This window comes from Chaetodon trifascialis, chromosome 11, assembly GCF_039877785.1.
Source record: "Chaetodon trifascialis isolate fChaTrf1 chromosome 11, fChaTrf1.hap1, whole genome shotgun sequence".
Classification (NCBI taxonomy): Eukaryota; Metazoa; Chordata; class Actinopteri; order Chaetodontiformes; family Chaetodontidae; genus Chaetodon; species Chaetodon trifascialis.
Genome location: NC_092066.1, coordinates 16,971,657 through 16,990,286, shown reverse-complemented (window position 1 = coordinate 16,990,286; position 18,630 = coordinate 16,971,657). Strand labels below are relative to the sequence as shown.

The 18,630-nt window shown below is 43.3% G+C and overlaps 3 protein-coding genes across 3 annotated transcripts; 1 reads left to right on the top strand and 2 right to left on the bottom strand.

The window, feature by feature from the left end:
• Positions 1-775: 775 nt before the first annotated feature.
• nsun4 (NOP2/Sun RNA methyltransferase 4) lies at positions 776-6,622 on the bottom strand. Its single transcript, XM_070974467.1, has 8 exons — positions 6,516-6,622; positions 4,465-4,684; positions 3,904-4,060; positions 3,498-3,652; positions 3,203-3,363; positions 2,974-3,098; positions 2,680-2,812; positions 776-2,527 (listed from the first exon to the last, which is right to left on the bottom strand). Exons 1-8 carry the CDS (start codon positions 6,606-6,608, stop codon positions 2,384-2,386), a joined length of 1,188 nt encoding a protein of 395 aa, XP_070830568.1. The 5' UTR covers positions 6,609-6,622; the 3' UTR covers positions 776-2,383.
• Positions 6,623-6,793: 171 nt separating this feature from the next.
• Positions 6,794-8,940, top strand: LOC139339062 (cytochrome b-c1 complex subunit 6, mitochondrial-like). Its single transcript, XM_070974500.1, has 4 exons — positions 6,794-6,930; positions 7,347-7,406; positions 8,211-8,372; positions 8,522-8,940. Exons 1-4 carry the CDS (start codon positions 6,883-6,885, stop codon positions 8,552-8,554), a joined length of 303 nt encoding a protein of 100 aa, XP_070830601.1. The 5' UTR covers positions 6,794-6,882; the 3' UTR covers positions 8,555-8,940.
• A 706-nt stretch (positions 8,941-9,646) lies between these two features.
• Positions 9,647-18,630, bottom strand: pif1 (PIF1 5'-to-3' DNA helicase homolog (S. cerevisiae)). Its single transcript, XM_070974841.1, has 13 exons — positions 18,567-18,630; positions 17,759-18,318; positions 17,531-17,654; positions 17,178-17,303; positions 16,264-16,417; positions 14,965-15,079; positions 14,685-14,791; positions 14,297-14,436; positions 13,893-13,999; positions 13,667-13,754; positions 13,042-13,187; positions 9,844-10,035; positions 9,647-9,703 (listed from the first exon to the last, which is right to left on the bottom strand). Exons 2-13 carry the CDS (start codon positions 18,308-18,310, stop codon positions 9,647-9,649), a joined length of 1,908 nt encoding a protein of 635 aa, XP_070830942.1. The 5' UTR covers positions 18,311-18,318; positions 18,567-18,630.

Below are 18,630 nucleotides of genomic sequence, written 5' to 3'. Positions count from 1 at the left end.
ATGTGTTTGTGAGCTGCACTGTTGCAGCACATCTATTGTTGTAATGCAGTCTGCTGTAAAATTGTCCATGAATTAAGAATTATGCGTTAAAAAAACTGAAGAGAGTGAAGCAAAGGAGAAGTCAACCTATGCACGTCATCTGCTCTCCGTCACACCTCCTCAGTCTGCTGTCGTATTGTCAGACGAGTTTGAGTGAAAAACACGTGGTGCGAATGATCCTTTCGCTCATGTCAATAGACAACTGAATGCCTGGAAGAGGTAAACAGACGTAAGCTTCAGAAATAAACGGCCAAGATACGAACAGCTAAAAAAAATCCACTGTATAACATTTCCTGTGGCTGAGAGCAGCAGAGAGCATGTCCTGCTGGGCTCAGTGCATCTGCGACAAAGACCCCCGCTGCTGAAATCCTCTCTCTCCCCCTGCCAACTGGGACACACGTCTGATCTTCACCTCTGGGCTGGAAAACACCACGGTGGGAACAGCAGCACCTGCTTTAAACACACACGCTACAACTAAGTCACCATGTGTATCTTTACTGAACAAAAGACACCTCACTGTTCACCTCCAGACTGTCAGAGACGCAAACCTGAGCCCTTAACTTTAGCAGGTAATCACCACATTTAGACAAAATAAGAAGCTGTAACACCTGTCAGACATGGCCCCCCCCCCCACCATCATGTAATAGCCCAGTGTAGTTGCTCAGTTTCAATATATGCTGTTCATTCAGGAGCTTGTGTGGCACGAGGTGAAAGCATAACACTATTAGTGTGTTTTGCATGTTTATTAGCAAAAAAGGCAACATTTAAATGATATCTGAAAACACAACAGAGGGACGGTTGTGTAGATAAATCCATAAGATTCATCTTTCTAATACACAGCATACGTCTTCCTAACACAGGCTTACACACAGGGACACAAATGCACAGCGGTTCATTGGCTAATTCAATAATATAGCAGACAGCCAGCGGAGTCTATAGACAGGCAGAATGGAGAGTAACTCATCTCTAACAGTCTGCCATCTCCTGAGTGTTAAAACATGTAAATTTATGTAAGAGCCCATAGGAAACACATATTTACAATACGTTTAGGTAATCACAAGATGTGCGAAGAGGCATTCAAGGCCCTGGAGACGAAAGCAGTCAATACAAAAATAGTTTTTATGTGTCATTAATTCCCTCTGCATTCCCAGATACATCCCCCTTTTACCGCAGTAATACAGTAATCACTCACAATCGCACAGAAAATTATCTGCACTCATCTGTGGAATAAAAAAGCGGAGGGGCAAAACAGGGCGAGACGTCCCATTTTAGCTCTCTGCTGCCTCTTTAATGTTCATCTGGGAGCCGCATGGCTGCCGTCCATCCCTGCGCGGGGATGGGAGTCAGCTCCTGCACTTGGAGCAGCTTAATGACAGTGGGATGTGGATGGTGGACTCGTTAGACACACACACACACACGCACACACCTTTTTCACGCTACATTGCCTGGCCAGGACAACATAAAGGGTCATCGGCGCTGTGATGGAGAAAGAGGCACCTCTCCGCTCACATTAGCTTGTGATAAGCGGAAACATCTCACCTCTGAGTGATGTCAATGCAAAACGGAGTCAATCCCAGCTATAATAATGAAAGTTGCACAGATTCAGATGTGAGAAGCCAAATGGTCAAATAAGTCATTACCTGCCTGTTCATTATGTCCTCCTTCCACATACCCACATGCCGTGTTATTAGGCGAAGCCATCAAACCTGATGAATAACTATAGAACAAGCCAAACCCATTTTCACTGGGGAGTTAAAGAGAGCAGGTCATTCTGATGGAAATTTGTGTTTCATTAATGTGATCCCCCAACCTGAAATATTCATCTCTATGCATCTGACACAGTGCAGGAGGACATACAGGCTGGAGCTACTTACCGGTATATCCTTAGAGTCCTCTAGTGGGCACCAAATAAAGGATACTTTTAATCTTTAGCTAGTGTTGCCACCTACAGGGCAAAACTAAAACTACAATGAAGACACTGCAAAGCTGGTTCAGTCTAAAGCACACTCTACTGTGTCTGAAAATCAGAGTTTTGGCTGTTTTTAAAAGTAAGAAATTTGATTTGCTTGGTTAACCAGAGTCCAACATCTCTGTTAAAAAAAAGTCTAGTTCACCGAACTGAATTCCGTATGTTTCCTGACATTGAAATCAGTCACATTTAACCAACTGTTGTCCAGTGTTTTAACATCCAACCACCCTGATAAAAACTTTTTATCCATGCAGATGAGTTTGAAGCTGAAGAGTCCAGAGGATCACCTCATGAGTCCGTAAAGCATGTCCAGTCCAGAAAGCATTCAAATGTCCACCAGCTTTAAGGCAAAGCCACCACCCACCAGGCCACAGTCTATGTTAGCCTCCTGAGCTTGCACATGTAGATGGGGCCAAAGTTAGCGGCTAAGTGTGGGATGACCATTTCACCCAAGTGGAGGTCGGAAGCGAAGTGAAAGGTTTTCCTAAACATGTGTTTGAGAGGTCGCAGGTCAACAACCTGAGTGTAGATATGGACAAGGGAGGAGAAAGGAGAAGGAAAAGGTCAAATCATTTGTTGTAATTTGGTCCCCGGAGGTCAGAACACTTCCACTATTCTTGAGCGTATCACTGAATCTCAAACGTACAATTTACAGTGTGCGAAGGACTGACCTGAAGGTGGATGCCGTGTTTCTCTCGAGCCAAATAGATGGCCTGTTCCACCACACTCAGGTTCTGGATTTGAGAAAGTGTGCAGGTGGAGTAAACGATCTCTCCACCTGGACAAGCTGCTTCGATTCCCGCCCTGCAGGACAGAGAGAGGGTTTCTTCTGTTCGTTATATAAAATAATAATTCTCACTTTTAGCTTCAAAGTGGACTGTATCACTGTTTACTGAAGTGACGAAATATAATCACACAAACTGTAACAACCAAACGTTTTATCCTTGTAATTTCATTAAACTTACAGCAGCAGCTCCAGCTGTAGCTGTGGCAGCCTTCGGCGCTCACTGGTCCTGATCTTATTGAATATATTGTTGTCGTCCTCCATGAGTGAATGTCTGTCTGTGGTGCAGGGGACGTCAACAAGGACCTGAACACACAAAAGAAAGGAGGAGGTCGACAAATTATTTGTATAAACACATCATTAATTCAGGCACTGGCAATCTAAAAATTTATGATGTGGCACCGGCTTACTCTGTCAAAAGTGTTCTTCTCGATTTCTCCCCACTTGGTGCCATCAAAGGAGGTGATGCGTATTTTCTGGTCTGTTAAAAACGGCTTGGGAATGTAGTTGCAGAGGACCTTTCTCATTCGCAATGTCCGAGACACCGAGGTGTCATTCACGCACAAAAAACCTTTGGCATAAACACATATGGTGGAAAGTTAACTACAATGGACAGGACAACAGCAGCAATTCTCACAGGGAAGGAAAGGAGAGTTAAGCGTGGGCTCAGTGAGGACAACAGAGAGATGAGAGCAGTCGTCTTACCTATAGACTGGGTCTGGAGTAAAGCCAGGGTTTTGCCTCCTGGAGCAGCACAGAGGTCAAGCACACTGTGACCTCCTTGAACATCCAGAGCCAGACAAGGCAGGACAGATGCTGCGTCCATCAGGTAGTAACCCAGCAAGCCGTACGCGTCTGGTCTTTAGAGGACAAGACAACGTCAAGTCAGAGTAAATCAAACTGCACTTCATCTGGAAGGCATCACTGTCCTCCAAAATGTTCAACCACTTGGGCCATATGCTCATCAAGTTACAAACTGTCAGACTTGAAACAACAGGTCTAATGTCAGTAATGTTTTCTGAAAACCTGACAGCTGAAAGGAACTTTTTGCAGCAGTTGTTTCATACATCAAAACAAATTTTCTTGTCCAATAACTAACACATAAGCTCACCTAGCGGGCTTGAATCTTGTGAGGTCACCTCTTGGAAACACCAAGCACTTGATGTGAGGACTAAGCTGTAGAGGAGAGAGCTGCTGACCGTCAGTGTCAGAGTTCTTCATAGACACACAGCTGGATTCCTTCTCTGTGGCAACCTCACATGGCTGAGCTGCAGACATGATGAAGAATGCAGAATTGCAGAATTGATCATATCAGTAAAGAGACTGCTTTTTAATGACATGACAAAAATATCAAGGCTTTAAGAGACAGAGACTAGGTTTTTGCAGCTTTTTGCCATTTCTCTTAAATGCATCAATCACCCATTGATGCTAATATTTTTGAGGAAATGTATAAGCTATGTGAAATTAAAAAAATGTCATGCTTTGAATCATTCTTCTGCTCATTCCCACTCAAATTCATTTAGCCTATTATTCACATTTGAATTTAAATGTATATTTTGCTGTTCTGAAAGAAAAACACTCAGTATCAAAGCTTGTTAACACACTGCTTTCTCAGAGTAAACTGATAAGCCAACAATGGCAGGTTCACTGTAAACACGAGGTGCACACCGACCCTCTGTATCTGCGTCACTGACGAAATCTCTGCAGCCCTGGGCTTCGAAGTCTGCCACAACAGCATCATGGGAAAAATTATTCAATAGGGCTCCGTATTTCTTCTCCGACAGCAAGGCAGCTCGGACCGATGGCCACAGCTGCCCCAGCTGGGCGCTGTAGGTGGCATCAAAGTGCTGCAGGGCCAGACTGGTGGGAGGGTGCTTGACCCGTGTGGCAGCCTGTGCGAAAGAAGGGAGGTCAGAACAAGGATGGTAAAGGTCTGCTTTGATGTTCAATTGTCAAGTTAAACACCTACAGTCTGGGGAGGGATATGAAAGGACAGGTTAGTGTACATTTCTACATTCTTCAGTGAACATCTTATCTATAAAGCATTTTATTCCACTGTATGAGAGAATCATCATAAAGTTCATTCATGTGTTATTGAGTCACTGATTGCATTTAGCTACGGAGTCCTACTTGAAAATACTGTCATTATTGTGTTTTGTACAATAGTTACTTTATTTTAACACCAGCTCTCATTAATTTTTATTTCTTATGATTACCATAATTACTGTTAAAATGTAATGCTCTCTTTTTGATTATTTGGTCTACAGGACCGTCTCAGAAAATTAGAATATCGTGATAAAGTCCTTTATTTTCTGTAATGCAACTAAAAACATGAAAATGTCACACATTCTGGATTCATTACACATCAACTGAAATATGGACAGCCTTTTATTGTTTTAATATTGCTGATTATGGCATACAGCTTAAGAAAACTCAAAAATCCTATCTCGAAAAATTTGAATATTTCCTCAGACCAAGTAAAAAAAAAAAAAAAATTTATAACAGCAAAACAAAATCAAACATTTGAAAATGTCAATTAATGCACTCAGTACTTGGTTGGGAATCCTTTTGCACGGATTACTGCATCAGTGCGGCGTGGCATGGAGGCAATCAGCCTGTGGCATTGCTGCGGTGTTACGGATGCCCAGGATGCTTCAATAGCGGCCTTTAGCTCATTTGCATTGGTGGGTCTGGTGTCTTTCATCTTCTTCTTCACAATACCCCACAAATTCTCTATGGGGTTCAGGTCAGGGGAGTTGGCAGGCCAATCAAGGATAGTAATGCCATGGTCAGCACACCAGTTACAGGTGGTTTTGGCACTGTGGGCAGGTACCAGATCATGCTGGAAGATGAAATCATCATCTCCATAGAGCTGTTCAGCAGACGGAAGCATGTAGTGCTCTAAAATCTCTTGGTATACAGTTGCATTGACTCTGGACTTGATGAAACACAGTGGACCAACACCAGCAGCTGACATGGCTCCCCAAACCATCACTGACTGTGGGAACTTCACACTGGATTTCAAGCAACTTGCATTTTGCTTCTCTCTAGCCTTCCTCCAGACTCTGGCGCCTTGACTTCCAAATGAAATACAAAACTTGCTTTCGTCTGAAAAGAGGACTTTGGACCAATCTGCAACTGTCCAGTGCTTCTTTTCCATAGCCCAAGTCAGACGCTTCTTCCGTTGTCTTGAGTTCAGGAGTGGCTTGACCATGGGAATACGGCTATTGTAGCCCATTTCCCGGACACGTCTGTGAACAGTGGCTTTTGATACCTGGACTCCAGCTTCAGTCCACTGTTTTTGAAGCTCCCCCAAATTCTGGAAGCGGCTCTTCTTCACAATGCTGTTAAGGCTGCGGTCATCTCTCTTGGTTGTGCAGCGTTTCCTGCCACATTTCCTCCTTCCAACAGACTTTTTGTTAATGTGCTTTGAAACTGCACTCTGTGAACAGCCTGCTTAAAACAATAAAAGGCTGTCCATATTTCAGTTGATGTGTAATGAATCCAGAATGTGTGACATTTTCATGTTTTTAGTTGCATTACAGAAAATAAAGGACTTTATCACAATATTCTAATTTTCTGAGACAGTCCTGTATGTTGCTATGTGAATAGATATTCCCGAAAGCTCCAATCTTGACAGAGCTTTGACACCTTTGAGTGAGCCTAACTATTTACGGACAATCGTTACCAACTGCTTCATCTATTACTGCACTGACAACCTACCCATTTTTCTTTCACTCGGTTTCGTCTTGGCGTTAAACACCTTAAATCCTTCACTTTTCTTAGTAGAAGCCTGGTGTCCAAGAACAGCGCCATCTTGCCGTGCAACACGATTTAAGTCCGTCTTCGCTCCGACAATCAAACAAGAGTTCCACTTTCACTGGCCAACTGAAGGGGCGGACCTTACACAAAATGTAATTCTATTATTGGACTAGAGACACTTCACTAAGCAGTTTTAACCAATAGGAGACTTCATCCGGTGATCCTTCTCGACGTTTCCTGTGTGTGACCGACCTCACGTCCTTAAGGTAACGCGCTGCCTACAGCGAATTCAGTTCAGGATTTTTAGTAAATTTCACAGCCCGTAATCATGGTTTTCGAGAGGAAGATGCTCACGCACGGCGACCCCGACGACGAGGTATTGAAAAATATAGATATTTGTCTTTTGTGCCGCCTTTTGTAATGTGTTTTGCCAAGTTACCTAACCCGGCTCAGTGGCCTGACTGCCGGTCAGTTTAGCCATGTAACGTCCGAGCTTAACTTCAGCTCATTGAAAGACTTTAGTGGCACAGTTGCCTAATTTTAATATCAAACATAGATGGCAGCTGAAATTGTAACAACCTGTTCATGAATTTTTGTTTTTCGACATAGCTTGGTCCTTTTTACTGATTGCCCGACAAATCTGACATGTGTGCTGGATTGGTAGTGGAGTTCCATTCAGCCGAGTTACTTTTATTGCACCTCGTAGTTTTAATGCAAATTATTATTATTATTATTTGATTATTTTTTCTTTTTTCCAAACAAAGCTAAATAAATTAAATTGTCATTGACCAGGAGGAAGATGCGCCTGCTGAGGAGGAAGAAGAGGAGGAGGAAGAGGAAGAAGATATGGTGGTAAGTAACACACACACACACACACACACACACACACACACACACACACACACACACACACACACACACACACACACCCTGAGTAGCTTTATACATTAAAGAAAAGACTTGGGCAAAAAAAGAAAAAAAATCATTGTATTGTACCACTCTAATTGAGAGGCAAAGTTTACTTTTGCTTTATATTTTATTTGACTGTTTATCACACTACATTTACTAGATAGCTTTAGTTACTTTGCAGATTCAGATTAATAAATAGAGGTAAGATAAGATAGACTGAATTGATCCTCGGGGGAAATTGACAAGCTAGCCAGGAGTATTTAAAGTAATTAAAACTGGCTCCACAATCACCAGCTGCAACGTGAAAGTGATGAACACGTGAATCCATCAATAGTTAGAATCCTGTAATATAATGTACATTATTCTGAAATGGGCAATTGTGCATAATGAGCACTTGACATCTTGACACTTAAATCATATAGTGATGCAAGTGCTTTTGTATTCAACAGCTCTGAGTACTTTTCCCACCACTGGTTCCAAAATCACCTTCACAAACAGCAAACCTGATGTTGTGGACCAGTCCTCAATATGTCAGTTTGAGCTTTGTGCTTGGTTTGCCAAAGGCACTCAAATGTTTGGAGTGAGACTGAAGACTTTGAATTTGATATCACAAGCGGAAACAATGAATTATGTTGCTTCAAAGTTGCTGGCGCAGCTGTAGCATTTCACACGTTATCAAATGTTTGATGGGTTGATGTAGTGATGGTTAATTCATTGTTATTATTTATTGTGTTTTGTCCTGTGCAGGACCCTCTAGAAACAATACGAGCCAAGTGTGAGCAGACTGAACACTGTGTGCACGCCAAGGAGCGTCTGGAGACCTGTGAAGCCCGGGTCGGCTCCAGATCCAACACTCTGGAGGAGTGCACAGAAGAACTCTTTGACTTCCTGCATGCGAGGGACCATTGTGTAAGTGTGTTACTGATGCAAAAAGATGGTGGAAGCAGAGAAAAATACGATGTACCTTTTTTCCCTTTCAGTGCCCAAACTACATGCGACTTGATTTTGTGCTTTTATCTACCTGAAAATGACAACTGTGTTCTCCTTTGTCTCTCTAGGTTGCACACAAGTTGTTCCACAATGTGAAATGACCAGCCTGCCTATTCCCCACCAGTTGCAGCTGTAGAATCCCTAATTCCTAAAATTGTAAAATAATCAGAACAGTTCTGTTGTTGTTCTCCTCTTGTGTGTTAATGTAAATGAATTTTCTTGGACTAAATGCATGCCACCCTTTTTGTATACAGTGCATACTTGTGTAGACAGCATTAGAGGCAGTATGTAAGATATGAGTCACTGCTTGTATAGTTAATGGGTGCATCCAGTGTTAAAGGTTGTGCATAGAAAGGAATCTATTTTTCATGATGTGGTCAGTTCATATGCAAAACTAAGTATGCTGCTCCGCTAATGGAGAATTTACCTCAGGTTCAGTCATGGATTCATTACCCTCTCTGGAAAATAAAGATTTCCACTGGCTTCCCGTTTGCTTGAGTTGCATCAATTTAATGTATTTAAAAGCTCAAAGTGGAAATGATGTCAGATTTGGATGTCACAGACACACAGTGGGGTAAATATAGACAATGTTGCACATGTTACTTATTTGATAAGTCAGTACTCAAAGCCCCATGATAAAACCTGTATTCATCACACTGAATTAAGTCTTAGTCCAACTAATGTTAAACAGTAAATGTAGCATCCCCAGTTAAGGACTGTCACTAAACACACACTGCTTATGAAGAGATGATAAACTACTGAATCCTCATGCAGCCATACATATTTCAGGCAATGTTGCCCTATAATTTGCTGTCAAATAGTGGACATCTGTAGGCTTAAAAACACTATTTTAAGTAATGTTATCAGAAGCAGTATTGAAATTAATCTTTTTGTGTGTGGTGGTAAGTAATGGCAGAGCAATCAGAAGGCTCAATGACAAAAAAAAAAACAAACTTTAATACACGCAAACAATCATGATAAATAAAATCAAGGCTTAAAAAGAGGCTCTTAAAAATGAAAATTACAACAATGATCAGAAGGTGGCAGTGTGACTTTTGCCACTGCCAGTTAAAACAAATGTGAGGTAGACTGAATGTACACATCTGCAGCAGCAGTCATGTTAGAAAACCAAATTGGCCCAAAGAGAAATGACATGCACACAGTGCATAATGTTAGAAAAAATGAAGATGAATTCACCTTCTCACAAAGTTTTCTTTGTTGCTGCTGCCAACGAAATCATCCATGGAGACCTGTGGAGAGCAGTGGAAGTTATTTGACAAGACTGAACAGTGTGTGAAGGTGTCTCATAGAAGAGGATCCTCTGCATCACTGAGCTATCAAACACCTGCACCGAATGTGACAATGACATGACAAAGAGCCGTACACTCGCCTGCATGAGCAGCCTCTCCTTCCTCAGTTTCTTGTAAAAGACGAGCACATCTGGATTCGCCCTGACCACACGCGGGTCGAAGTCCATGACCCTCAGACCCTCCAGGCTCCGAGCCCGAGACAGGGCCACATAAGCCTGGCCGCTCTCAAACACACGCGCCAGAGAGATTTCCACACAGTCCAGTGTCATTCCCTGAAATAAATAAAAACAAGAATTGTGGTTACAGGTCAAAATGGCTGATGTGCTCACGTGCAGAAAGTATTTTACAATCCAAAATTTAATGGCAATTTGTGGTTCAAAATAAACCAATGGATATTTGGGTCGATCACCTACATCAAACACAGGACTGCAGGGTGATTTTCTTGCAGAGTGATAATTTCTCAGTGTGTAGATTTGAGATAATTTCCCAGCAGGGCAATTATGTCAGCATTAAAAACCACACGGGCAATACCTCCACTGCCACCCTGCTACTCTCAGTGGTTATAATTCTTGTGTGTCCACTCATTTCCTCTGAAAGGATGCAGGTGAGGGATTTCCTTTTCAGGTCCCCGCACTCGAGTCCCTCTGACGTAGATCAAACACTGGTGACATATTGGTCGTGACCAGTGAACTCAATTACCTCGAGGGACCCCTTTTTCCTCTCGAACCAATTTCAGAGTCTGAGGTCAGGATAATAGAACGTGGTGTGGCAGCAGAGAGGGAGATGCTGGCAGGAAAGCCCAGTGATTGGTGAGGGTCTTCATTAGATAGAACACAGACAGATGACAGGAAGTGGGGAAGAGAGAGGGTGACAGAGAGATGCTCAAACACTCATAAAATGAATAACTGCGCTGTTGTTTTTCCATCACCAACAGTGCAAAGCACTAGTTTCAAACCCACAGGTGTTTGTCTGGAGTTGCAGTGAAGTAGTGGAAGGCAAGACTGATTGTAGATCAGTGCTCCTTGATAAATCCCAGCCAAGGGTGACCTGTGTTCACCTGTAAACTAGATTAAAATGTTCTCACTCTGTTTAATGGCACAGACAGTGTGACTGAGTGCCTCACCATCCATCACAATGAAAAGCAGGATTGGGAGAAGTAGAGGTATGAATTGCACCGTGCTCACTGAACAGAGGAACGCTTTATAATAAGGCGACAGCGGTGGCCAGAATCCAGACTACATACCAACAGTGTATACAAAGTCCAAAACATACTTAACCATTTCATACAAACAGGAAATGATCCGATACATGTCATGATGAATGTCAATCAAACAGACATCCACTGTTTCCTCAAAATGCAGTGTTTCCTCTACCTTCATTTAGGAGTGGCGGGCCGCCATTCCTAAATCCTAGCCGCCACTACTTCAAATTTCTTTCTTTTTTATTGTCGCAAATACGCCGCCGCCGCCGCATGTCTCCACTTTGACAGCAGAGTCCGACGTTAATTACTCGCGAGACCGCGGCCTTGAAAGTGACATCACGTCAAGCACCCAGGCAACAGTTCAGAGTCAAAGGAGTGTCGTCATGGAAAACAGCGCAGCGACTTACAAGAGAAAATGTAGGCTTATTCGCTTAAGATAACTCATAACAGATTTTACAAGTTAAATAGCCATTCGCAAAATATTGCTGAGCTAACGTTACGTAACATATCGGTAGCTTAAGTTAATTGGGCCCGGTGCCAATTCCGTGTCGCTAACGTGAGTAAACTAATTGATAGCATTAAGCTAATATCTACACGCCATGATGTAACTGCTGACTGCATTTTCAGATGAGCTTGTTCAGATATTTCTCTTAAAAGAGAAAGACAGCTGATGAATATTACGCTAGTCAGTAGTGATGTGTCGGTCGCAAACAAAACGGCTCTCAGAGCCGCTCTTTGGAGTGAACGGTCGGAGCCGGATAATGCCTGGGAGCCGGAGTGGGAGCCGCTTTGGGCTTTGTTTGTTTTTTTTCTTGACTTTTTTTCCGTTCAAGCCGCACGTGATTGGTCAGCTACATGACGCGTGGCGGCTTCAGTGTGTACGCACTGAGCAGGGGGAGGGGAGGGGGGGGGGGGGGGTTAGAGACACCTTCAGCCTTTAAAAAGCAATTTCAATAAATTGCCATTCAATAAAAAGGTTGTAAAAGTAAAATCTGCAGTCAAGTGTCATTTGTTTACGCTGCCACGGCTCCCCAGAGAGCCTGCCCCCGCTGCTGAAAAAAAAAAAAAAAAAAACTTGAGGAAACACTGAGATGTTCTTTATTTTTCAGGACCTTTTGGAGCTGTTTCCCAGCTATGAATAACTCCTCCATTTCCTTTGTGCATTGCATTGTGGGAAAATGTTCATGTGCATCAACAGCACCCTCGAAACTTGAACACGTTTAGTATGCATGTGGTCTGCTTTGACTGTACTTTACTCTGTCACTCCTCTAGTGTGAGGTTGTAGTCTGTCTACACTCTCTAAACACACCAAACCTGCTTAGTATGGAACTGGGACATGGCTAGAGAGTCTGTTGCCATGCTAGCAGCGTAGGCACGTAGGCCCAACTAAAGGCTGAAATCAACATGTTAATAGGCTCACGATGGCAATGCTAGCACTCTGATCTGATGTGAATGCAGCAGAAAACTAAGATTGTAGACACAGAAAATATCATACCTTGCTCAGAGTTAGCGTAATCATATTGTCAATGCACAGCATCTTAGCCCTCACACATCCAACTCTGCAATCATAAGCTGTCTTGACTGTCTTGACGCTTGCCCATTTTTTGCACTACTGTGCTGGTGTCAGAAATAAATCCATTTAAAGGAGATTTATTGATAATAGAAAGCTACTAGTGAAGAAACTGTAGGCACAGTTTTAGTGTAAAACTTTACAAGATGATTTTTATCTGAATGCAGTCTGTATTTCTGGCATCTTCCCTCTCATGTTGGTGTTGTAGGACAAGCAATAATGTGGTCAGTGACTGAGCTTTAAGGCCGGCTCAGGTGCTACCATCAATCCGCCTGCAGGTGACTGCAAATGCAGTACAAATTAGTTTCAGGCCAATTAAACTGAAACGGCTATTCATCAAGTGAGTTGTTAATTCAAATGAAACTCACACAAAAAACTGGTGTCCCATGGCAACACTCTGCAATGTCTTCTCCAGAGAGAGTAATATCATCATAGTGATCTGCTGAGCATTTGTCTCCGTATTTTCATGCGAGTTGTCAGCAACACATTTTGACTGTGACTGCTCACCTGGCTCTTGTGAATGGAGATGGCCCAGGCCAGCTTGAGGGGCAGCTGCTGGCGACTCAGGTGGATCCCACCGCCGGACTTAAACACCCAACGCTCGGGCTTCAGCACCTCTGTGACGCCGCACAGGAAGCGCACATGTGGGAGCCCTGAGGAAGTGAGCGATGGGAATGAGTCAGTGCACGGATGGACAGAACTCTGCCACCACTATCCAAAACTTGTAGCTTAGCTTAGCATAAAGACGAGAACAAGTCACTGCACCTGGCTGAGAAAAAAAAAAATCCAGCATATACACCCAGTGAAATGTCTTTTTTCAGTTCTGTTCGTGTATGGATATGAATGAATGTTAATCATATTCTAACTTGCACGTTGCCTGACAAGCCAAATCCTCTCCTGTCTTTATGCTAAGCTAATATCTGCTGCTCTATTTTCATGTTTAGTGTACAGACATGAGAGTGGCATCCGTGTTCTCATTTGTCTTTTGAGCAAGAAGTCTATTTCCTAAAATATCAAAATACTTCTTTTGGTCACTACGGACATGTTTTCATTAAATATGAGATTTTCAATAAAGTCTGGCTTTTCTCAGCAAACACTTCTGCAATATGTTTTAAGATCAATAAATACTGACCATGTTTTCCAGACTCAAAAGCCACCACAACCCCTCGCGCTCCATTCACCAGACCTCGAGCGACATCCAGGTTCTTTGTCAGCATGACCTTAAAAAGAGCAAAAACATGTCTGACCTCAAACTCCGAGCAGTTCTTGACACATATCAAAAGTGTGATGTTCATGCCAAATTGCAGTAGTCGAGTTTTCCACAGATTTTACACACACAGACACAGACGCAGGCTTACCTGAGCTCCGACTTTGAGTTGGATCAGCCTGCTGACGGGGCTGTGGGCGTCTATCGTCCTCACCAGGGCTGGGTCACTGTCTAGTGCCTCAAACACACGCACTGACCCTGCAGGACAGGGACAGATTCATTTAACCTGCTGCCACAGCAGGTCAAACACGAGCTCCACAGTTTCCTGATGCAGTTAGAACTTACAAATTAAAAGTTCACCACAACAGGGAACAACACGAGTCAGAAGGGAAGTGGCGGCAGGCCGAGGCTGAAAAAACCTCTCAAGAGGAAACGGATTTGGAGGTTGTCATACATGACTCAGTCCAACAGTTTTTCCAATTTTCACCTGAATCCAAGTCGAAGCAACACCTGTTCAAGATGAAAAAGCCCAATAATCAATGGAAGACTTCACACCTGGCAGCTGCTGGAGTTTGTTCTCGTTTGTGAGCTCCACGTCGTCCTTGTGTGTGCACAGCCTGGTCGCTAGAATGCCGTCCCTCTCGATCTGATGGTAGGCGCTCTCCATCAGCTTCGCGGTCACTTCTTCTGTGACCCTGAACAGTGTTAAGACAGAACTCCATTGAACTTCTCCTTTAGGAAACAATTTTCGTAGCAAAGTGAAAATGCTCTGTAGAGTAAAAAAAAAAAAGTCCTGCTGTGCCTGAAAGGCCTGGAACAGCTCTAAATGCATTTAAGCCACATACATAACCAGACAACACATTATACTGCACCGGGATCACATTAGCAAAACCCATTCTGTCAGTGAAATTGCTTGAAAAATGGACGGTGCCAATTGTTTTACCTTCCAACCCTCACTGCCTGCAGGAGGGAGATGAAGGACTGGTCTGTTTGCCTCCGCACTTCTGTTAGCTCCATGTTGAGCTGGATGACCTTACGCCAACTCCTGGCCTGAAGGGTCAGAGAGGGAAAGGTCTTTCTCAATGGCATCCAGAAAATAAGCAGGTGCTGACTCATGGGAACAGCTGAGACCATCATGAACACATGTGTATATGTGCACATATACAGTGCTGAATCAGTGACATAAACAAACAGAGAAGCTGTGGGAGCCATGATGGTCTGACCTGGAAGCAGAAGCCGGCCTTTTCTTTTCCCTTTGACACAGGAGGCAGCTGGAGGAAGTCACCACACACGATCAGCTGGATGCCTCCAAATGGCTCAGTGGACCTCCTCACCGACCTGTAAGAGCGCAGCGAGATGATGACAACAAAGAACTTCTATAAGGATCCAACTGAGGATCGTTTTCATTATATTTTATATTATGAACTGGCTGCCAAAGTAGCTTGTGTATGTGTGTGTGTGTGTGTGTGTGTGTGTGTGTGTGTCTTCTGTTGATCGATTAATTGACTGTTTGTCTGCATGAGGAGTATTGAAAGATGCGATCCACATGTTCATTTCCATGCATAAAATTACATCGAGGACACCCAGGGGATTCAGTTGATGAGGTCGTGCCAATCATAAACAAATGTAAGATTTCCAGTTTTAGCTGTGACTCAGATTCTGTGTTCCAACACCTTCACCTGCTGCTTTTAGTCCTTTTGTGCAGAAGCAGCAGTCAGGAGAGAAGAGGTACAGCCACAAGTTTGATTTTCATATTTTATAATCTCACTTAAGCTGCAACACAGTGTATCACATCAGGGTGCTGCTGAGTGTTTGGAGAGACAATCTTTTTGAACAGAAACCTTAAACTGGATCTGATATCAGCACCGCTGCTAGAAGTCTAACTGTGCTCAAAGACATCAGTAAAAATCAGAGGAACACCAAGGGTGAGGGTATTAAAGAGGAGATTTGAGGCCGCGGCCCCTGAGGTTTGTTTGGACACGCGGAATTGAACATTTTGTTGCACTGCAAACACTGAAACACACTATCAATCAGTTATTAAAGACATTTGAAACTGAATTTTAAAACTTTAAAGTCTTCTATTTATCTTTTCAACCCAGAGTTCAAGCTTTCAAATCATACCTTGACCTTTTAAAAACATGGTCTCAGTGTTATGAATGGGAAGGCGTTTAGCCAGCAGCAGGTGTCTGACAGCGCTTCAATGAACAAAGTGATAAAAACCACAAGAAACAAGACATTTATTTGTAAGACTGATGTATTATGTAAAGAGGCTAAGAAGTATTAAATTGGTCAAATTCACCATAAAGTTCTGAGAGGGTTAGCTGAAATCATTAACACAGTGTGATGAACATGATATCAAATCATTTGAGAGAAGCTTTGCATATAAAAAAAACTCATCACTCAGTCATCATGATGCACTGATGAAGATGTTTTTTGGTTTAGATAACCTCTGATTTATGTCTTCAGATTCTACACTTCTGTAACCTCATTGTAATTTAATGTTCAGCTCTGACTCCTCTCACCTGGCCACTGACTCCAGCTTGTCAAAGAACTGGGCCTCCACCATGGAGACCTCGTCGATGATGAGGTGTCGACAGCTGGTCCAGTGCTGCAGCACCCCGGGCCTCTGAGCCAGCTCGACACACTGCTCCAGCGGGGCCGAGCCCGAGCCGATACCTGGAGACAGACAGAGGACGGAAAGACAGGTGGTCAGAGGGGACGCAAAGGAATACACCAATGCAAACACTCAATTCACAGCCTCTGCTGTATATTGAGATTTAATTAAAAACAACCGTCAGCCTGGAAAGACATCTGACACCTCCTGCTTGATTATATTAAAGATTCATATTCTGAAATACGCCATCACATGAACATCGTGACAGTCAAAGGCTGCAGCTCTGCTTAGATACAAGACACTGTTTTCATAATTATTTTTAGTCATTTTTCTGAGAAAATGTCAAACATTCACTGATTGCAGCTCCTTAAGTGTGAGAATTTGCTGCTTTTCTCAGCGTTGAATCACTGTAATAGTCACTGACTATTTTAAGGGTTTGGACGGTTGGTTGGATAAAATGAGCAATTTGATGATGCCATCTTAGGCTCTTGAGGAATTGCTATAGACATTTGTTCATTACTCTCTCATATTTGATTATTAAATGATCAGGAGATTAATCAATAAAGAGATAACTGCTGATGAGGATCCTGCCCCGAGCTTTTCTTTATTACACCACGCGTCTGTCAGTAGAACAGCCTAATTTCAGGATAGGCCTTGGGTGAAACCAGCAAATTGACCAATTACTTAGGTAACACACAATGTGCCGTTGATGTTGGAGCAAAAATAACCTCTGCGCATGTCTCACCACTAATTATGAGTCATTTCCAGGCACACATTTGTGTGCGCCTTACATAAAAATCTATTTCATCTGCAAAGACTGACCGGCAAAGTTGTGCAATGTTGTCCCTCCAATGTGACATGCAGCCACTCCTGTGCTGGCTGTGGCAAAGGTGCTCTTTGGAGGAAGAGATCCCATGATCCTCTTCAGCAAGAAGGATTTTCCTGTACCTGAAAATCACACATTCAGATGAGCTGAAAACAGACAGTTTCACAAGATTACATAAGTTGTTTATCAGCAGAGAAAACAACATAAAATGTGTTATGAAAGGATATTTACATCAGAGACTCTCCTGAGGAAATGTTAATATGACAGTTGTGCAAAGTACAACAAATATTCCAGAGTGTCTTACACACTTTTATGGATAATGTATCAACATTTATTTTCTCACACACACCTGCACTTCCAGTGAAGAAGACGTTCTTGCCACTGAGCACAGCACTGAGGACGGCTGCCTGTTCTTTATTGAGCTGCCGTGACGGCAGAGAGAGGATGGGCTTCTTACTTGGGTTGGCCTTCACCTGAAACAACCAGTACACAGAGACAAAGTCAGGAATAACAGTCGTAGCGGCTACAGATAAAGACACTGATGATATTCAGGTGTTTCATGTGTGTGTCAACTCACTGGGCTGAAGTTAGTGTCACTCCTCGATCTTTTGACCTGCTGTCCTGTTCTTGCAGCAGTGGTCTTATTGGTGCGGTCTGTCAGCCCCGCAGGAGCCACTTTACTTCTCAGCTCATTAACCTTCTGGATGTCTTTCTGCTGCAGGGGGCTGATGGCCTCGAAGCTGCGGGGCAGACCGGCTTTGAGCTTCTCTCGCTCGCTCAGGGGCTTGCTGCCCTGCCTGGCCTGATGTTTGATACTCAGGGTTTTGAGGAAAAGCTTCAGCTGGTCCGGGGGGCAGTTGGAGATCAGCACCTGGATGTTTTCCGGCAGCAGTTTGACGGTGCACTTCCCATCACTGGCGAACTTGGTAAAAAGCTTGAATTCTTTAAGACGGTAACTCTGCGGGCCTTTTCCGTCGTGGATCCGGAGGATGATCTCCTGGAACTCGTTCCGACCCAGGATGACAGAGGCTTTACGGATGACCTGCCTCCGGGTGGCCTGGCCGGATGTGTTGAGCTGCTCCACCGTCACACAGCACTGCAGCTGGGCACCGTCCTCCCCGGCGGACATTGCAGCAACTTTTTTTTGTCAAACACAAGAGTTCATATTCATTAAAGTACAGAGACAGTTTCCTATAAAAACTAAAACATTACAGTGCGACGGTGCACGACACAGTAAACAAACGTGCTTCCGCCGCAGCTGTGCTTCATTCAATCAACACATCAAGCATCGTAATCTCGTGATTTTAATGTAACCATTAAACTTGTCCGCCTGACAAAGACAAACTTTAAAGTAGTTAAGTGAGACGTTTAACTTCAGCTCTTACCTTTGTTTTTTAAAGAAATATGTCCTAATATCGCCTCTGCTCTCTGTGCAGTTGCTCCCCCCGA

Coding starts and splice junctions, on each gene's coding strand:
- nsun4 (XM_070974467.1), bottom strand. CDS start 6,608: ATGGCGCTGTTCTTGGACACCAGGCTTCTACTAAGAAAAGTGAAGGAT. Junction 4,061..4,464: donor CAGTGACGCAGATACAGAGG/GTCGGTGTGCAC, acceptor TCATGTCTGCAG/CTCAGCCATGTGAGGTTGCC. Junction 2,528..2,679: donor AACACGGCATCCACCTTCAG/GTCAGTCCTTCG, acceptor ATCTACACTCAG/GTTGTTGACCTGCGACCTCT.
- LOC139339062 (XM_070974500.1), top strand. CDS start 6,883: ATGGTTTTCGAGAGGAAGATGCTCACGCACGGCGACCCCGACGACGAG. Junction 7,407..8,210: donor AAGAGGAAGAAGATATGGTG/GTAAGTAACACA, acceptor TGTCCTGTGCAG/GACCCTCTAGAAACAATACG. Junction 8,373..8,521: donor TGCATGCGAGGGACCATTGT/GTAAGTGTGTTA, acceptor TTGTCTCTCTAG/GTTGCACACAAGTTGTTCCA.
- pif1 (XM_070974841.1), bottom strand. CDS start 18,310: ATGTCCGCCGGGGAGGACGGTGCCCAGCTGCAGTGCTGTGTGACGGTG. Junction 17,655..17,758: donor GTGACACTAACTTCAGCCCA/GTGAGTTGACAC, acceptor TGGTTGTTTCAG/GTGAAGGCCAACCCAAGTAA. Junction 15,080..16,263: donor AAGCTGGAGTCAGTGGCCAG/GTGAGAGGAGTC, acceptor GCGCTCTTACAG/GTCGGTGAGGAGGTCCACTG.